Source organism: Monodelphis domestica, chromosome 5 (assembly GCF_027887165.1).
Source record: "Monodelphis domestica isolate mMonDom1 chromosome 5, mMonDom1.pri, whole genome shotgun sequence".
NCBI classification, from domain to species: Eukaryota; Metazoa; Chordata; class Mammalia; order Didelphimorphia; family Didelphidae; genus Monodelphis; species Monodelphis domestica.
The window spans coordinates 308,171,182-308,189,590 of NC_077231.1; the positions used below are offsets into that span (position 1 = coordinate 308,171,182).

An 18,409-nucleotide genomic window follows, 5' to 3' on the forward strand; every position below is an offset into this window, starting at 1 on the left:
ATTATGAGATCCAGATAAAGAATGCAAAGTGGCATCTGACATTACAGCATCTTTGTGACTGCACTGTGTGGAGGTGTGAGAGCCTCTTGGGGCATGACCCTCATTGGCATTACCATTGGGAACACCTCAAAGAGAGCAACTCTTGTCTCCTGGCAGGGTGCTGATAGCACCTCCCACATTCCTTTCCCCATGGAATCTTTTCACACCTGTCCATTGACTCTCACAGGTCCAAAATGTCCAAATAATTCATTCTTTGAGTATTCCTCCAGGCTTTACATAAATAAATGCACCAGACTCGTGAGGTTAATTCATGGAATATCTGGGAATGACTTACTAGAGTTCTCAACTCCTCTTTCTCTATTTACTGAACAGCAGAGCCCCTGGACTCCTCTCTACACCAGAATGGCCAAGTGTTCCAAATTCCTTTCCCTCTCACTTTGTACTGATTTAGGATTTTTGGGACTCTAATACAATATTTTTATATTCATTCTATAAAGATTTATTAAGTACTTACTATGAGTCAGTCACTTTGCTAAGTGCTAGGGATGCAAAAAGAGTAAAAGATAGTCCCTGCCCTCAAGGAGCTTACAGTCTGAATATGAAATCTAAGTCCCTCAATGTACTTTTTATTTAACCTTCCACCTTAGAATCAATACTTTTTATTGGTTCCAAAGCAGAAGAGTGTGTATGGGATAGCCAGTGAGGGTTAAGTGACTTGTCCAGGTTGCAGTCTAAATCCAGATTTGAACCCAGGACCTCCCGTTTCCAGGTCTAGCTTTCTATTCATTGAGCCACCTAGCTGTCCTCTCAACACAGCTTTGTGATTTGGCTGTTATCAGATACTGACCTAGCAGGCTGTAGTCTCTCCATTCCATTATGTTACTTTAATCTTCACTCAAATACCTCTGTGACATTTATAAATTTTCATATGCAAGTTTCAGACGCACACCCTGCCTGTCTCCTTTTTTTACTTAATCTGATCCTTTTGAATAAGATAAGTTTAAGAAGTCTTTAAGAAGGCCCTGTGCCTTCCTTACTCATGGGTGCCAGCTTTAGTTCTGTTCTGGACAGGTGGGTATGCTAGATAAGTCATTTCACTAATAGATGATAGGTTTAGAGCATAAATTCTGAGCACGCAGCCTTGGTGGTGATATAAGACATGCACGTGAAGGAATTAGGAAATGAGAACAATCATAATAATATTAATATTATTATAAAAATATAATAAAATTTTAAATTATGTATATCAGCCAATAAGTTCAAAGGAGCTCAGAGAAGAGGGAGAGTAGCCTGGGCTAAGTAGTAGGGAAAGACTTCTCTCCTCTTGGCAGAGAGGCGGGGGATTACAGGGCAGAATATGGTATGTTTAAGACCTAGTTACAATGTGTGTGTGGCTACACATACATACATAGATACATACATATATATTTGGCTTAACTGCTTTTCTTTGTTACAAAGGAGAGTTACATTCACTTGGCACGGGAATGGAGTTGTCCATTTTTTCATGGGCTGATAAAACAAAAAGTAGACTAGATCTCTTTTTCTGCACGGAGGGAAATAGGCTCTGAGCTTTGGTAAGATTGAAAGAAGCTCAGAAAAGAAGGAGGTCATTCTGAGCACAAGGAATAGTGTAAACAGAGGTACAGATTCAAGGAAGGCAGAGTCTGTGCCCTTAAGTGAAAATGTGGGAGATCATTGGAAGTGATGCCCTGGAATTCTGCACTACTCATTGCCTCAGCATTCAGCCAGCTTCGCTTACAACATCTCAGGAATGAACAGGAGCACAAGAGAGGTCTCTGGAGCATCTAAGTTTTCTCTTCAGTCCTTCCAGCTCTCAGTTTGATGGGTGCCTCCTCAACTGATATTTAGACTCTGAAACCCAAGGCAGGATCACTGGTAAATCATGCCACGAGGTCACATTCTGCCAACAGAATTTGCAGTTCCTCTTCTCAAATCTGGCACATCTGGGTATGGAAATGAAATCTTGACAACATAATTAAGGATAATTTTATTCAATGGCAACCTGGAAAGTTGAGAAGGATCTGGACAGATGGTCAGCGCCTAACTCCAAATCCCTTTTGTTTATCGAGTGTGTCAGATCTCCAGTCCCACTGAGTCTTAGAGCGGTAGAGAGAGAGCTTCAGTGATTGACAGGCTTTCCCAGGAAGACAACTTTTCCCTCCTCCACCCTCCCATCATCAGCCATTCCTCCTTTTCTCTGTTTAGTGGCCTTAGTTTTTCTGTATTTATAAGTGTGTTCTAGCTTTAGTGTGCTTATCCTCAGAAGCAAAATAAACAGACACGGCCAATTTTCATGTATTAGCTGGCATTGTGACATTTTGACAAACTTTACAAAATGGAGTTTACAGTCCATTCCATTTTCCTCTTCTGTATTATGGTTTTTGGTATTTTGTTGTTGTGCGGTCATTTTTTAGTCATATCTGACTCTTTGTGACCCCATTAGGGTTTTTTTTTGGCAAAAACACTGGAGCAGTCTGCCATTTCCTCCTCTGCCTCATTTTATAGACTAGGAAACTGAGGCAAACAGGGTGAAGTGACTTGCCCAGGATCACATAGCTAGTAAGTGTCCAAGACTAGATTTATACTCAGGTCTTCTTGACTCTAGGCCTGGCACTGCACCACCTAATGGCTCTTTTGGTTTATTGCTTACTGCTATTGCCAAAGGTATTTGTGTCTCTGTGAAGGGCACAGCCAGTTAATAGATCTGAGCCCCTGCTCCCACCCCTTTGGTTATACTATAATCTTTTGGCAAATAATTAATGGTGGAGCCATTGGTTGGAGCAGTCAACAAACTAGGGGGAGGTGATGGTGGTATAAGGCAGCTCTACTTTCCATATCCATGGATGAATCATGATTTTATATATAAATAAATAAATAATAAATATAATAAACTGGGTCAATTGGGTATTTGACACATTCCAGTAGTAGAATCTGTGAGGCTGAGCTTCTGATTTGTAGAATATCAAAGATGTAGAACTGGGAAGGAGCTTAGAGGTCATCAAGTCAACCCCCGTGGTTGTCATATCAGGAAATTTCTGGAAGGAACCTTATTGGCAATAACTAGGGTAGAGTGACTGGAGCTTTGAACCAAGGGACTGATATCTACAGGCCCATTTCCTTTGTTCTATGCTAGTTTTCCAGACTAACATTGGCATGCCTTGTAGTCATAGAATTGGGAAGGACCTCCCAGGCCAACAAATCCACCAGATTCATTTTACAGGTTCTATTGCGGGACTTTCATAAAGCCTCAGAGCCAGCGAGCATTCACGAAGCCCCATGCTATGTAGCATTGCCCAATAGGGTTCTCCCTTTCTGCTAGTGAGTGCCCATCTTCCCTCCTCTTCCCCCTCCTACAGCTTCTTCCCATTTCCAGCTCAAGTGAGAAGATTGAGAACAAGGGGGCAGCTGCTTTTGTTTTAGCCGTTGGGTCTACATTCCTGGGAAGGGGATGAGGTACCCTTGCCTACTTTTCCAGCAAAAATGCATCTGACTGAGATAGTCTTCTTTAAATATCCTAACCTCAAATGAATTTGTCCTAGTACTAGAATTCCCAATTACAGTTCTACCTCAAATAGCAGCTAGTCTACCCCCTCATATTTTTTTGTAAGATGTATTTATTTTTAAAAGCATTTATCATTTTTCCCTCCCACTACCTTCTTTCCTCTTCTACTGAACTTTTTTTCTTCTTGAGAAAAAAAAAAACCTTCATAACAAATATGCACAGTCTAGCAAAATAAATTCCTACACTGGCCACATCCGCAAGTGTAAACCATCCCCTTTCTGGCAGGAAGTAGTTAATAGGTTTTTATTTTCTGTCTTCTAGACAGAATTGGATTATTGCATCAATCAGAGTTCTACAGTTATTCAGGGTTCTTTTTCTCTTTCTTTTTCTTCCAGACAAAGGTTTCAAGTTTATCTTAGGCAGTGAAAGAAAACAGAAATGAAGTAAATTGTAAAGAATACTTTGTTATAGTTGGTTTAGTAATTTTATTTTTTTAAAAATATTCTAAATGTTTACAAATCCAAACATAGAAGCATTTCCATATGTAAAGAAAAAGAAGATATTACACAATGAAAGAACAAGTTTCCTGTGTGTTTAACTTACTTTTCTTTGTATCTACATAGTAGATGCCATCCACAAGGGTCCCGATCCCTCACCACCTTCTTTGTATCACATAGAATAGGCCAACATGTTCATATAAATTGTCGTTCGTGTTTTAGTTTTCTGTTCACTTTCTGGAGGTAACATTCTCATTGTATTCTTCTAATATTAATTCTGTGACTGTGTATAATGTCTTCCTGGTTCCATTCATTTCACTGTTCATTATCTTGTATAGTTCTTTCTAGATCAGGGCCATTTTTCTTTAAAATGTTGTCATTGTACAAATTCTTCTCTAAATTCTGCTCGCTTCAGTCTGTATCAATTATACAGGTCTTCCCAGTTTCCTCTGAAACTGTCCTTTTCATCATTTCTATGGCATTCCATTCTGTTACTTCAATTAATAGGTGGGCACTCCCTTAGTTTTCCGTTTAGGGTTACTACAAAAGAGGGTGATACATCAATGTTTTTAATTTTTAATTAAAATTTTTTTTCAAAACCCTTACCTTCCGTCTTTGAGTCAATACTGTGTATTGGCTCCAAGGCAGAAGAGGGGTAAGGGCTAGGCAATGGGGGTCAAGTGACTTGCCCAGGGTCACACAGCTGGGAAGTGTCTGGGGTCAGATTTGAACCTAGGACCTCCCATCTCTAGGCCTGGCTCTCCATCCACTGAGCCACCCAGCTGCCCCCAATATCAATTTTAAACACATCAAAACATTGTTTATTAAGCATCAACTATGTGCTAGACACTGTGTCCTTATTTTCCATGTGAGAAAATGACTGCCCTGAGAAATTAAGTGATTTTCCTTCCAGGTCACATAGGTTATATGTGGCAGAACCAAGATTTAAGTTCAGATTCTCTGATTCTCCATCTGCTTCTCTTTCTCTCCTGGCATCTCTTGTTTGTTCTTCTGCTACTCTATTGGAGGAGGAATTTCACCTATCAAGCATGATGGAGTACTCTAATGAGGACCAAATATTGAAGTAACTATTTTTAAACATCTGAAAAACAGACCTCTTAAGATGTCAATAAGGACACCCGGTTGCTTTCCTAGAAATATACCTTGTGAATTTGTTAACATGGCAGAGTAGACAAAGGAATGGGCTTAGATCACTAACCTCTAAGGAGATCAAGCTTTCTCAGTTATAAAATAAGCCAAATCATATTTGCATTGCTATTTTCCTGATTCTGCCTATTTTGTTGGTTTTTTTTAAAGCGTATTTTCCCCGCAGGGTTGTTGAGAGGGAAGTATTTGTAGGACACCTTAAAGCATCATACAAAAATGATCTTAGGGGAAGGAGATGGTGGTATAGTCTCAGAAGGGATTGGGTGATTGAGTAGAACACCCCTCATTTTACAGATCAGGAAACTGTTGGAAGGGGTAACACAGCTAGAATTTGGTTGTCATTTTTGCCTTTGATTCTTTCATTCAACAAATCTGTCTTCAGCACCTGTTTTGAACCTGGCTCTCTATAAAGGGCTGTTGGTATACAAAGAGTAATAAGGCATGGCCCTACCTCCCTGTCCCCTTCTCTCCCTCTGGGAAGCTTTTAATTGCCTAAGCAAGATAAGACCCTTGCATAGAGGGCACATAGACAGGATAGGAAGTGACTAGTGCCATGAGAATTACGTGGCAAGCTGTGGGAATCCAAAGGACAGGAAACAGGAATCCCAAGTTCGATTTCCTAGAAAGGACAAACTACCTGGACAACAGACTTGAAATTGAACCTGACTCAATTGGCCTTGACTTTGTTTGGAAAAGCTACTTGGAATCTGAAGACCTGACTTTGAAATCACTGGCATGATTCTCATTGCCTGCTTCAGGAGCTACTAAAACCTTGAAGTTTTCTTTTTCTTTTTTCTGTTGTTTTTTACATTTTCTTCTTCTCCACCCAACCTCCTCAAAAAAATAAAAAAAGATTCTGAGGACAATGACAGAGGGCCAGGACCTTACAAGAATATTCATAGCAGCCCCCCCCCTTTTTTTTAACCTTTACCTCTCAATTTACAAACAATGCTATGTATTGGTTCAAATGCAGGAGAGGGAAAGGGCTGGGCAACAGAGTTAAGTGTCTGAGGTCAAATTTGAACCCAGGACCTCCTATTTCCAGGCCTGGCTTCCATTGAGTCATCTAAATTTTAACTGACAAGTTTGTCATTTCCCAATATATTCTTCTCTTCTCTTTCTAGAAGGTTAGGCCTTATAATGAAGAAAAAGATAAAATATTTCAGCAAACCTAACCAATATATTGGAAAAGTCTGACTTTGTATGCAGTATTCTGTAACTGTAATTCCCCAGTTTTTCAAAGAATCGAGGTGAAAGGAGGAGGCTTAAGTGCCTTTTCTTATTTCTTTGGCCCAAGTTGGCTTGCCATACTTGGATAGCCATCAGTTTTGAGGATTCTAGTGTAGCCATTTCTTCCACTGATGCAGCAGTGGTCACTGGGCTTATTGCTTTCCTGGTTCTGCTTCCCTCTGTTCAGATCAGTTCCCAGCCTTCTGATTTATTGTTTTTGTTATTTCTTATGGTGCCAGGATGTTCCGAATAGGTATGGACCACACTGGCTTAGCCAGTCCCCAACTGACAGGCATCCACTTTGTTTCTAGTCTTCTGTTCCTACAAAAAGTGCTTGTGGCAGCTCTTTTTATTGAGGTACAAATAGGGACAGAGAGGGAGCCTGTCACTTCACTGGCTGACCAATTGTCACTGTAACAGCCACTGGATAATTTGGACAGCGTTTGAAGGCTTGCAAAGCACTTTATATATGTTAACTCGGTTTGGTCCTCACAGCAACTGTGTGGGGTGGGTGCGTGCCATCATTGGGAAATGAGCCGAAGCACAGAGGAGTTAAGTGACTTGCCTGTTAATTGGCACTCAGCTAGTATGGGTCTGAGGCCAGAGTTGGGTTCCTGACTTCCTGATCCAAGCCCTATTTTTTGTTGTTGATCAGTTATTTTGGTTGTGTCCAACTCTTCATGACCCCATTTGGGATTTTCTTGGCGTAGATACTGGAATGGTTGGCCATTTCCTTTGCCAGTTCATTTGACAGAAGAAGAAACCAAGACCAACAAGTTAAATGACTTGTCATATAGCTAGTGAGAGTCTGAGGTCAGATTTGAACTCAGACCTTCCTGTCCTGTTCAATCCACTGTGTCACTTACCTGCCCAACTATGCCACTCATTTGCCTATAAACTCTAGCTGTCATATAAATCTTAATGTTTACAAATAAGACTCAGAATGATGGTCATTGCCTTGCTAATTATTATTTAAATCTAGATTTCTCATTCCATGTTTCCTTTTTCCATGTTTCTCTACTATCCAGCCAGGAGACCCTGAACTAGTTACTTCATTTATGTGAGCCTCAGTTTCCCCTTCTGGAAATAAGGATAATAATACCTCCAGAGACTACCTCAATAGGGTTGTTGTGTGGCTCAAATGAGGCAGTGACTGTAAAATGCTTTGCATACTTTAGTGTTCTGTAAATGCTGATGATTATTGTTGTCTCTCCCTCTTCCATAACCTTCTCCCAACCTTTCCTTCCCTTTGTTCTTTAGTTTTTCTTCTCCCTCCTCCTCCTTTCCTCTCAGACTAAATATGTGTTTGGGACAAGTTAAAAAAGGAAATAATGTGAACGTGTGTGTGTGTGTGTGTGTGTGTGTAAGATCTGCTCAGCCCTGAAAGATGTCCTCTCTGGAGAAAAGGGTCAGTCAGGGTCAGTGAAAGCAGCAGTGAGAAATAATAGCCCTCCGGAAAGCTCACAAGCAGCGAGAACGTCTGCAAGATGATAACCGGCTTGTTGCAAGACCCAGATTATTGCAGAGACTCCAGGTCTCCCCTGATAATAAAAAGAGGGAGTATGTCTATATTTTCTTGATATTAAAAAACTGTACAAGTTGACCCCCTGGCCTTCTCCCTCCCAGGGTTGGGCAGTGGGGCGTGAGGGACAGGGATTCCTCTGTCCACAGTACCCAGGATTATGTGGAACTAGGGACACTTGGCCGGGAAGGATGTTCAGATCGCTGCCTGTCTGCTGGTACCTTAAGTCAGGAATTGGGCCCCAGCATGCTTCCAGCTCTCTGGGCAAACCTTCCTGCCTTCGGAGGGCTGAGGAAGAGCTCTTGGCATTTATCACCTTATTTGGCTTTGCCTGCAGCCTTGGGAGGTGGGTCCTAGACGTGGTATTATTTGCATTTTACCCAGAGGAGACTGAGAGGGGATGGGGATTTGGGGGCGCCAGTGTCAGAAGCAAGATTCACACCCAGGGCTGTCTTGCCTAGGCCTTGCTAGCTGACAGAAATCTTTTCCATTTCCTATTTCCTGTCCATTGCTTACTGGCCAAGACCATACCCTCATGCTGACCTCTGATGGTCTGTCTTTTCCATCCCACCCATCCCAATGGCCAAGTCCCTGAGTGCATCAGATTATCTAATTAAACTGTTCATACCGAGGTCGTAGGGAGGCTCGCTTCCTTCAGGGGCATTGGCATCTCTGAAGAATAGAAGTTAAATTGCCCCAAGAGGCCAGGAGAGGCCAGGCAGGCTGCCCCATATTGCCAGGGAGGGATGAGCCCTGAGAACTAGGGCAAAGGCTGTCCTCCAGAGCCTTCAGCACCTTCATTGTGACCCCTCGAGCTGGGGTGAATTTCTGGGAGGGCAAGAGTCACCGAGATAGGCGGCCCAGCTATCCTGGGAGGGGATGCCCATGTGGATAAGTGGACACTCCGTCAGGGTGATGGACAGCTGAGTGTTGAAATATGGAGAGGGCTGGAATGATGAAGACTTGAGTTCATTGTCGACTCTGATGTTTACTAGCTGTATGATCTCCGGCCAATCATTCAGCCTCAGTTTCTTCACCCGTCAAGTGGGGGTGATAATAATAGCACCTGCTTTACAAGGCTGGTATGAGGATCAGATGAGATAACATGCAAACATTAAGGTGTTACATATAATTACTAGCTATTATTATTGTTGTAATTGTTATTCTTATTGAATTATTATTGTTGTTGTTAGGGTGGGGATCTTCCCTGTCACCTTACATTTAGTCTCTCTGCCAAGCAGGGAATTCTCACCCTCAGCCTCTAAGCCAGTCTCCCATCTTAAGCCTTCTTCCCTAGAATTGGGGTTCAAGGGATGAAACATGAATGGAGCAGTGAAGGGTTCTGAGTTCTTGTCTCAGCTCCGCCCTTCACTAATTGTGTGACCTTGGGCAAATAAAATAACTTCCCTGGGCCTCGGGCCACTCATTTGTAAAAGGAGGAGATTGGACCAGAAGGTCTCTCAGGTCCCACCAAACTGTAAAGTGACATTCCTAAGAATCGGGAGTCTTGGCTAGAGAAAGGAGGATCATGACATGGCCGATAAAGGGATCCTTTTAGTGCCATACATTTCCCAAGCTCATAGAGTTAGAGCTGAAAGGGACCTCTGAGGTCTCAATGGCCATCCCCTTCCTTTTACAGAGAAGGAACCTGAGGCTCAGGGAGGTTTGATGATCAATCAAAGGGCACAGAACAAGTGAGCTCTTGAGAATTCCATGTCAGTTCTGTCTGTGGGACCACACTTGTCCCTGCATTTCTATTCGTGTCCTTTCTACTCACTCCATATACTTGGATTTAGGGTTAATGGAAGGGAAAAACATCTTCTCTACTTTGACAACGTTCCAGAAGTAGGCTGGGTTGCTTCGGTTTCCCCTCCCTTTGGCAGTTCTTTGGCAGAGCTTGGATGGCTGACTGTGAGTCTGCCATGTTGTTGAGGAGATCCATTTTCAGATGGCCACTGGGGTCCCTGGTGAGTCTGCCATGTTGTTGAGGAGATCCATTTTCAGATGGCCCCTGGGGTCCCTGGTGAGTCTGCCATGTTGTTGAGGAGATCCATTTTCAGATGGCCCCTGGGGTCCCTGGTGAGTCTGCCATGTTGTTGAGGAGATCCATTTTCAGATGGCCCCTGGGGTCCCTGGTGAGTCTGCCATGTTGTTGAGGAGATCCATTTTCAGATGGCCCCTGGGGTCCCTGGTGAGTCTGCCATGTTGTTGAGGAGATCCATTTTCAGATGGCCCCTGGGGTCCCTGGTGAGTCTGCCATGTTGTTGAGGAGATCCATTTTCAGATGGCCCCTGGGGTCCCTGGTGAGTCTGCCATGTTGTTGAGGAGATCCATTTTCAGATGGCCCCTGGGGTCCCTGGTGAGTCTGCCATGTTGTTGAGGAGATCCATTTTCAGATGGCCACTGGGGTCCCTGATGAGTCTGCCATGTTGTTGAGGAGATCCATTTTCAGATGGCCCCTGGGGTCCCTGGTGAGTCTGCCATGTTGTTGAGGAGATCCATTTTCAGATGGCCCCTGGGGTCCCTGGTGAGTCTGCCATGTTGTTGAGGAGATCCATTTTCAGATGGCCACTGGGGTCCCTGGTGAGTCTGCCATGTTGTTGAGGAGATCCATTTTCAGATGGCCCCTGGGGTCCTTGGTGAGTCTGCCATGTTGTTGAGGAGATCCATTTTCAGATGGCCACTGGGGTCCCTGGCACACCTGGAATTTGGTGGCTGTGATTCTGGTCCAGCGGAGGTCACAGTCCCTAAGAGAGCTTGGTGCCAACCGTGTTCCTCTCCTAATGTGGGGTTCTCATTTTCTTTCAAGGCAAGCAGTTGAGTTTGGTCAGCCCATTCTCAGGAATCAACGTGAAGAGTTACTCTGGCTACCTCACTGTGAATGAAACTTATAACAGCAACCTATTCTTCTGGTTCTTTCCTGCTCAGGTAAGTAGAGGACCACGCTAGGGTACTATGGTGGCTGAATGAGAATTGGATTTAGGAACTAGATTCAGACTCTGGCTCTGCCACTTAGGAGCGGTGAAATCCTGGGGAAATCCTATTATTTATCCAGGCCTCAGTTTCCCCATTTATGGAACAAAGTTAACCTCAACGAGTTCTCAGTTCTTTTCCAGACTTAAGGCTATATGTAATCTTTTCTTTAACTTTTAAAAATTTTTATTTATTTAATTTAGAATATTTTTCCATGGTCACGTGATTCATGTTCGTTCCCTCCCCTCCTCCCTACCCCCTCCTGTAGTTAAGCCTATATGGGTTCAGGGTTGCTCTATAATCCTACCAGGTAGTGTAGTGGATAAAGTGTAGGATCCAGTCAGAAAAACCTGAGTTCAAATTCTCCCTCAGTCATTTACTAGCTGTGTGGCCCTGAACAAATAACAAAAACAAGAACAAATAACCTCTCAGCCTTAGTTTCTTTGTCTGTAACATGGAGATAATAGTAAATTGTTCCTAACTCCCAGGTGTGTTGTGAGCATTAATGTAAATAACAATTGGAAAGTGTCAGTACAGTGCCTGGAACAAAGCAAACGCTATATAAATATTAGCTATAAAGTGCTCTTTTGTTGTGTTGTTTATTTGTTTTTCAGTTGTTTCTCACTCTTTGTAACCCCATTTGGACTTTTCTTGACAAAGATACTGGATTGGTTAGCCATTTCCTTCTCCAGCTCACTTACAGATGAGGAAACTGAGGCCAACTGGGTTAAGTGACTTGCCCAGGGCCACTTAGCTAGTAAGTGTCTGAGGCCAGACTTGAACTTGGAAAATGAGTCTCCTGACTCTAGAGCTAGCACTAGCCACTGTGCCCCTCTAGCTTCCTCAGAGAATGAGAAAGGTCATTAAACCTTCAAGTGCTGGAGAAATTCTCCTTGGTCTATTTAACTGTTATGTGTCTACAATGGCACGTAGTACGGACTCAAGAGAGGTAGCTGGTTGCTCAGTGGATAGAGAGGTGGTCCTGAAGTCAAGAAGACCTGAGTTCAAATAGGACCTGAGACACTAGCTGTGTGAGCCCGGGCAGGCCCCTGAACCTCAGTTTACCTTCATCTGCCAGAGAAGGAAATGGCAAAGTGCTCCAGGATCTTTGCCAAGAAGAACCCCTGGATTGTGGGTGTGCTGTGGGCCGCGGCGTCCTGAAGGCTTGCCTGTCACTTAAGTGACTGAACAACAGGCATTCCCTGAAATCTGCACTGAAAACACATTTCTGAAGACGTCCAAGCACAGGGATGGACAGAACTTGCTTCTTTTCCTGTGGAGACTGTTCACAGGCTTGAGGTGACCTGAGCGGAGGGGCAGAAGCCAGCAGAGGGTGACTCGAGACAGTCCGCTGGGCTCTCGTCCCCGCCCGTGGGCACAAGGAGTCAGCCAGCCAGGGACCCTCGATCTCAGGAGCAGACATCGGCATGTTTCCCCCAGGAGATTTTTAGCACCAAGAGACAATCAGAAAGAATAAGGCAAGCAAAAGGGAGCGATGTTCTCCCGAACAAAGAATCTTAAGGTAAAACAGAGTATGCCGTTCCCCTGGAAACGCCCCTGTAAAAATGAAATGATAATCTCTAAGAATAAAAATGTTATAGTTTAGGAGGTTTATTCAATGATCATTAGAAATCCAGGAATAAAGAGGATACAGAGTAAAGACCACGTGCCCATGGCTGGTTAGCCATTTGAAATGCCTGCCTTTAGCTTACCACCATACTTGCGGCATCATCCAAAGAAAGAGCACGTGGGAGGAGTTACTGCCAGTTAAGTACCAATCACGTGACCCTGCCACCCTGGGGACATAGGAGAGCTTATAGGGAATTCTGGGAAATACTCAGGACTTCTGGGGAATGAAGTCAAAGGTTCAAAATCTCCATTTGTGCACCCCAACCAAACAAATAGTTCTTTGCTTCTTATAAAGAGGGGCAGCCAGCAGGATGCGCAACGCACGTTTTGAAGTTTCATGGATCTCACCGCCATTTCCAGATCTATCTGTCCCCCATCACCACCGCGGCTCCTGACCACCTCCGGGCTCCTATCACCATCATCCGGCCTTCCCTTAAGCCAAAGCCAGCAGCCTAGAAGCCGGGTGGCCCTTTGTTTGGGAGCCAGAGGCCTCTGCTCGCCCCCACCTGCCTTGGGAAGGTGCTTTCATCCGTCTCCGTCTCAAGTTCCTTCTCTGTAAAATGAACTCGATGGCCCTCCAAGACCCCTCCGGCTTTGACATCAATGATCCTCTGATGGCGTCTGGCTGGTGGCTTCTGCACCCCAGAGAAAGCAGGAAGGCGTGTCCCCAACCCAGCATGGCAATGCCGCTCCAGGAAGCCCCCGCCTGGAAAGGGCAGAGCTCCATTTCGAAGAGTCTGGTGAATGAGGGCCGGAATTGGCGGAGGCTGCTAGGAGGGAGCCACTCTACTTGGCTGTAGTCAGGAAGATGTGAATTCGGGATGGGGCGGTGGGCAAGGCCGTAGCTGACAGCCCGCCTTCCCAAGGTTGGGGCGAAACGCAGAGAAGGTAGAAAAGGAACGGAGGGTCTGGAGCGTGGCAGGCACTTGATGATGTCTGATGGATTCCTCCATGCACTCTGCAAACCCCAGCATGCCAGTAGACGTCCCACTCACCGCTTTGCTTGGCTCCCTTGGTGGGGACGGGGGCTGAACAGTTTCAGTGCGGCCCCCTCTACTGGTAGCCCAGCAAACTGCCCAAGGCCAAGCCCTAAGCAACAGCTTCGCTCAGTGACCCCCAGCCTGGCTCCCCCAGGGCCAAGAGGGAGGGCTCCGGGCTCTGCTGCCGAAAGAGCGTCTCCCTCCGACCCCGGAGCCCAGTTCTGAAAGGAGAGGAGACCCCTCGAGGCAGACAAAGCCCAGAGGGAAGGACGGGATGCCGCTGGATGGCGGTCCTGGGAGACGTTCCTGGAGAGCTCTTACAGGAGGCTGCCCAGGAGGCCAGGACCGCGGGCTCCTCACAGTAAAGAGAACAGACTTAAGGGCAGCCCTCTCGAGGTCAGCTTGGTGAAGCAGTACATCAGAGCGCTACTTAATAGCCATGTGACCCTGGATGAGTCTCTTGACCCTGACTGCCTCAGTTTCTTCATCTGTAAAATGAGCCGGAGAAGGAAATGTCAGACTACTCCAGTATCTTCGTCAAGAAAGTCCCACATGGGGTCATGAAGCGTTGGACAATGAGTGACAAGTGACAGGACAACAGAGACCTCCAGGGCACAGAGTGGTTGTGGACTTATAATCCAGGCAGGGAAAAACATGGAGTCTTGGACTGGGTGAAAGTGTAGTTGGGTCATTCTGGAGGCGGGTGTGTAGCGGAAGTCATTGTCGGTAGCAGACAGGGGGGTCCCAAGATCTGGTTTCACATCGTGACCCTGGGCAAATGCGATGTCTCTGAGCCTCAGTCTCCCCATTGCGATCCCTGTAGATCTACCGATAGTATCGATGGTAGAGTTCAGAGGCTGGACGCCAAGAGCGTTAAGGCAGCGTCAGGCTCACTTGTTACCGTGCGGCGACAGTGGGTTGGGTCTTGGAAGCACGGTCAGCCCTGGAAGGCACCGTGAAACAGTCGATGAGAAGCTTCAGCGGGGTGGCTCAGTGGAGGGAGAGCCAGGCCTAGAGACGGGAGGTCCTGGGTTCAAATGTGGCCTCAGACACTTCCCAGCTGCCTTTGCTACTCTTCTGCCAATTCTCGTGGAACCAATATTTAGTACTGATTCTGAGGCCGAAGGCGAGGGTTAATGGGGGGAGAAAGAGGAGGAAAGCGCATAGAATTGTTCTAAGAGAATTTTCCAAAGAAGACTGAGTGGGAGCACAGAAGGCATGGATGGATGGAGAGCATTCAGTCGGACGTTCTGGGGGCAGAATAAGGAAAGCCACCCAGCCGCTGCTCGCCAGGATCTCATAGTCCTTTTTTAACCCTCACCTTCCGTCTTGGAACCCATACTGCATATCGGCTCCAAGGCAGAAGAATGGTCAGGGCTAGGCCATGGGGTCAAGGGACTGGCCCAGGGTCACCCAGCTGGGGAGTGGCTGAGGCCAGATTTGAACCCGGGGCCTCCTGTCTCCAGGCCTGGCTCTCCCTCCCCTGAGCCACCCAGCTGCCCCCTGGCCCTCATATTCTAATAGGGAGACCATGCACAGAGGGGAGCGGTGGCCGGGGATGAGCGGCACTGATGCCTGGTCTGGACCGTCTCTTTATGGAGTAACTAGAACGCTCCTCTGCTCTCTGCTGCTCTGCCTGAGACGCCCAGAGGGCCGGTGCGCAGCCTGCGCTTTGGAGGGAAACTAGGCGAGCGGGTCTGGCAGAGTGCGGCCGGCGGGGAGCCCTGTAAGAAGACCCTGAAGACCCCCAGCGCTGATCTGGAGAGGCGGAGCCTGGCTCAGACCCTCCTGGGGGTGTCGGGATGCCGGAGGCGCCGCTGCGCCAGGCGGCCACCAGAGGTCAGCAGAAGAACGGAGACGCTGGCCCATCCCGGCTGGGCAGCATCGGCTCAGCCCCGCCTCAGCCCTGTTGGCCTTCCCTGGGCTTGCCGGAATCCGCTCTCTGCCGGGATGTCTCACACTCCAGTTTCTCTTCTCCAGCCTGGTCATTTCTACCCCCGCTAGAAGGTCTCTAAGACGCAGCTGGAGGGGTTCGGGTCTGGCCCCAGATCCTTCCCAGCTGGGTGACCCTGGGCGAGTCACTTCCACCCTCCTCTGCCTTGCAGTCCTGCGCAGTATTCATAGTCACAGATGGAGAAGTGGAAGAGACCTGGGGCTCATCCCATTCAAGCTCCTCCCAACTCCCACTTTTTAGATGGGGAGACTGAGGCTGGGGTGAGTTCAAGGATTTGCTCAAGAGCCAGAATTCAAGGCCAGGGCCAGAGCCTGGATCATTTTCAGTTCTGCCGGAGGCTTCACAGCCCATTTGGGGATTCTTGGTAAAGCAAATGGAATTTTTTGCTATATCTTTCTCCAGCTCATTTGACAGACGAGGAAACGGAGGCAAACAGGATCAAGTGACTCTTCTAGGGTCATACGGCTAGTGAGTATCTGAGGCTGTATTTGAACTCAGGTCTTCCTGACTGGGCTCAGTGCTCAATCCACCGAGCTCTCCGTTATGCCACAGGTTCAATCTTTTTTTTTTTAATTTAGATCTTAGATTTAAAGCTCGAAGGGACTTTGAGAGGTTATCTCGGTCAGTCTTCATTTTACAGACCGAGAAGCTGAGGCTCCCAGAATCAGAGGTTCATGTTGGAAAGGACCTTTAAGAGGTCTTCTTGTTCCACTGCTCTTTTTACAGCTGAGTAGATGACAGCCCAGAGAATTTAAGATGATTTGCTCAAGGACATCTGTGTAAGCAACAGGTGGAGGATTTGAATCCAGCACTGACTCCAAGTTCTGCTTTCTTTCTCCATTATTGTGCTGATGAACATGCTTTATTCCTTCCTTCCAGCTTCACAGTTAGCAATTTCCCAAAGACCTTCCTTTCTGTCTTAGTCACAACTCTTAAGACAGGAGGTAAAGTGACTTGTCCAGAGTCATACAGCTACGAAGAATAATAGTCATTCGATAAATATCTTTCAGGTGGTTTCCCTAATTTTACAATCCCTTTAGTAATTGAGTTGGGGCAATGCGGTACCATGGGAGAGGTCTGTTTTGGAGTTGGAGGATATGGGTTCAAATCCTGAGTCCCTCATTTATTGAGCCTCAGTTCCCTTGTCTGAGATTGCCCGTTTGGGGGCCTCTCTGAGTCCTTTCCGACTTCTGATTTGGGATTTTCATCACCATTTGAGTTTGCCGTCTTTATGCAGTCGCCTTGTTTGAAAAGCGGCTTTAACTTTGACTCTTCCCTCTTTTCAAAAGAAAAGAAAAAGGCAAGCCGGGAAAAGGCCCCGATTGGAATGTGGGAAATGCGCTGCCCCAAGAAGGAGTGTGTGCTTGCTTCTGGGGACCCTGTAAACAGGCCATCAGAAGGAGGCAGCCACAGGCCGAGAGCTCTCCAGGCTCCTCTCACGATGCCAATAACTCTCGCCTTATTTGAACAGAGCATGTAAAAATGTGTTTGTCCCCGTCACTCTCTGCCTCTCCTTCTGCTAAGGGGCTCTTGGGGCAGCCTTGTGCCTAGAGGCTCCCGGGCTGATGAGGGCCCCCCGCCTCACCTTCCTGCAAAGCCCTGCCTTCCAGGATGCGCGTCAGCGGGCTGGAGGCCACAGGCCAAGCCCTTCCTATTTAAACATCTCAAGAATGCGGCTCCCCTCTTTAGAAGTTACACAATAAAGATGTGGGGCCCCTCGGCGGAGTTCTCTGGCTTTGTAGTGTGCCCTCTGGGGTCAGGCAGCCCGCTGAAAGGTGGCCAGGCTCCATGTGCCAGCTCGTGAGATGGAACAGCCAAGAGGAGAGGGTCCGCCGGCTGGGGAATGGAGACGAGGCGCAGGGCTAATCAAGGCAGCCTGACCTCCTGGGTGGATCATTGGGTTTGGAGCTGGGAGAGCCGGGCTCAAAGGTGTCCTCAGCTAGTGTTAGCTGTGTGACCCTGGACAAGTCATCACTGTTTGGATTTGGAGCTGGGAGAGCCGGGCTCAAATGTACCCTCACCTAGTGTTAGCTGTGTGATCCTGGACAAGTCATCGCTTTAGAGCTGGAAGAGATTTTAGGGGCTATTGAGTCCAGATTCCTCATTTTACAGAGGGGGAAACTGAGGACCAGGGAGGTGGAATGGTTTCATCATAGAATCTTTTGATCGAGGGCAGGAAGGGACCTTCTGGTCTCATTTTATAAAGAAGAAACTGAGGCTCAGGGAAGACCAGGGACTCGCCCGAGGTTACACTGGTATTACATGGCAAAGGGGAAATTTGAACCCCGGTAGTAAGGGTGAGCTCATCAGCTGGCTTTGGGTGTCTGTCAGAGTTCTGCTCAGCTGACTCTCAAGCCTCCTCAGCCACACTAATTAGTTGCCATCAAGCTCGGTTACACTCCTTGGGCTTCGGAGAACTCTTCTCGTAGCTTATTAAAGAGAAGGGCATCTCCTTGTGGAATACCAGGTAGCAGCCCCTCCCCGCCCCCTCCGATTGAGGATGGGCCTCGCTGGCTTCTCTGGATGGAGGCCATTTAGCCACGTGGCAATCCCAGACTTCCTTCTACCTGATCCTGAGTCAGCTTTCAGTTTTCCAGGAGAACCACTATCGGGCGACTCGGCTTCTGTGTTCCCACTCCCGGCTCCTGAGGAGCTATTAGAGAAGCAGATTACCCACAATCCCAGGGACAACCACTTCCGGCTCCTGAGGCGCTATTAGAGAAGCAGATTACCCACAATCCCAGGGACAACCACTTCCGGCTCCTGAGGCGCTATTAGAGAAGCAGATTACCCACAATCCCAGGGACAACCACTTCCGGCTCCTGAGGAGCTATTAGAGAAGCAGATTACCCACAATCCCAGGGACAACCACTTCCGGCTCCTGAGGAGCTATTAGAGAAGCAGATTACCCACAATCCCAGGGACAACCACTTC

At 46.9% G+C, this 18,409-nt stretch overlaps 1 protein-coding gene across 1 annotated transcript in view; it reads left to right on the forward strand.

Annotated features, from left to right (window-relative positions):
- The window catches only part of CPVL (carboxypeptidase vitellogenic like), a 134,947-nt gene that overhangs the window by 32,511 nt on the left and 84,027 nt on the right, over positions 1-18,409 (forward strand). Inside the window, exon 3 of the mRNA XM_007505266.2 lies at positions 10,749-10,867. Coding sequence (XP_007505328.2) covers positions 10,749-10,867 — 119 coding nt within the window. The remainder of the gene's footprint in view (positions 1-10,748; positions 10,868-18,409) is intronic.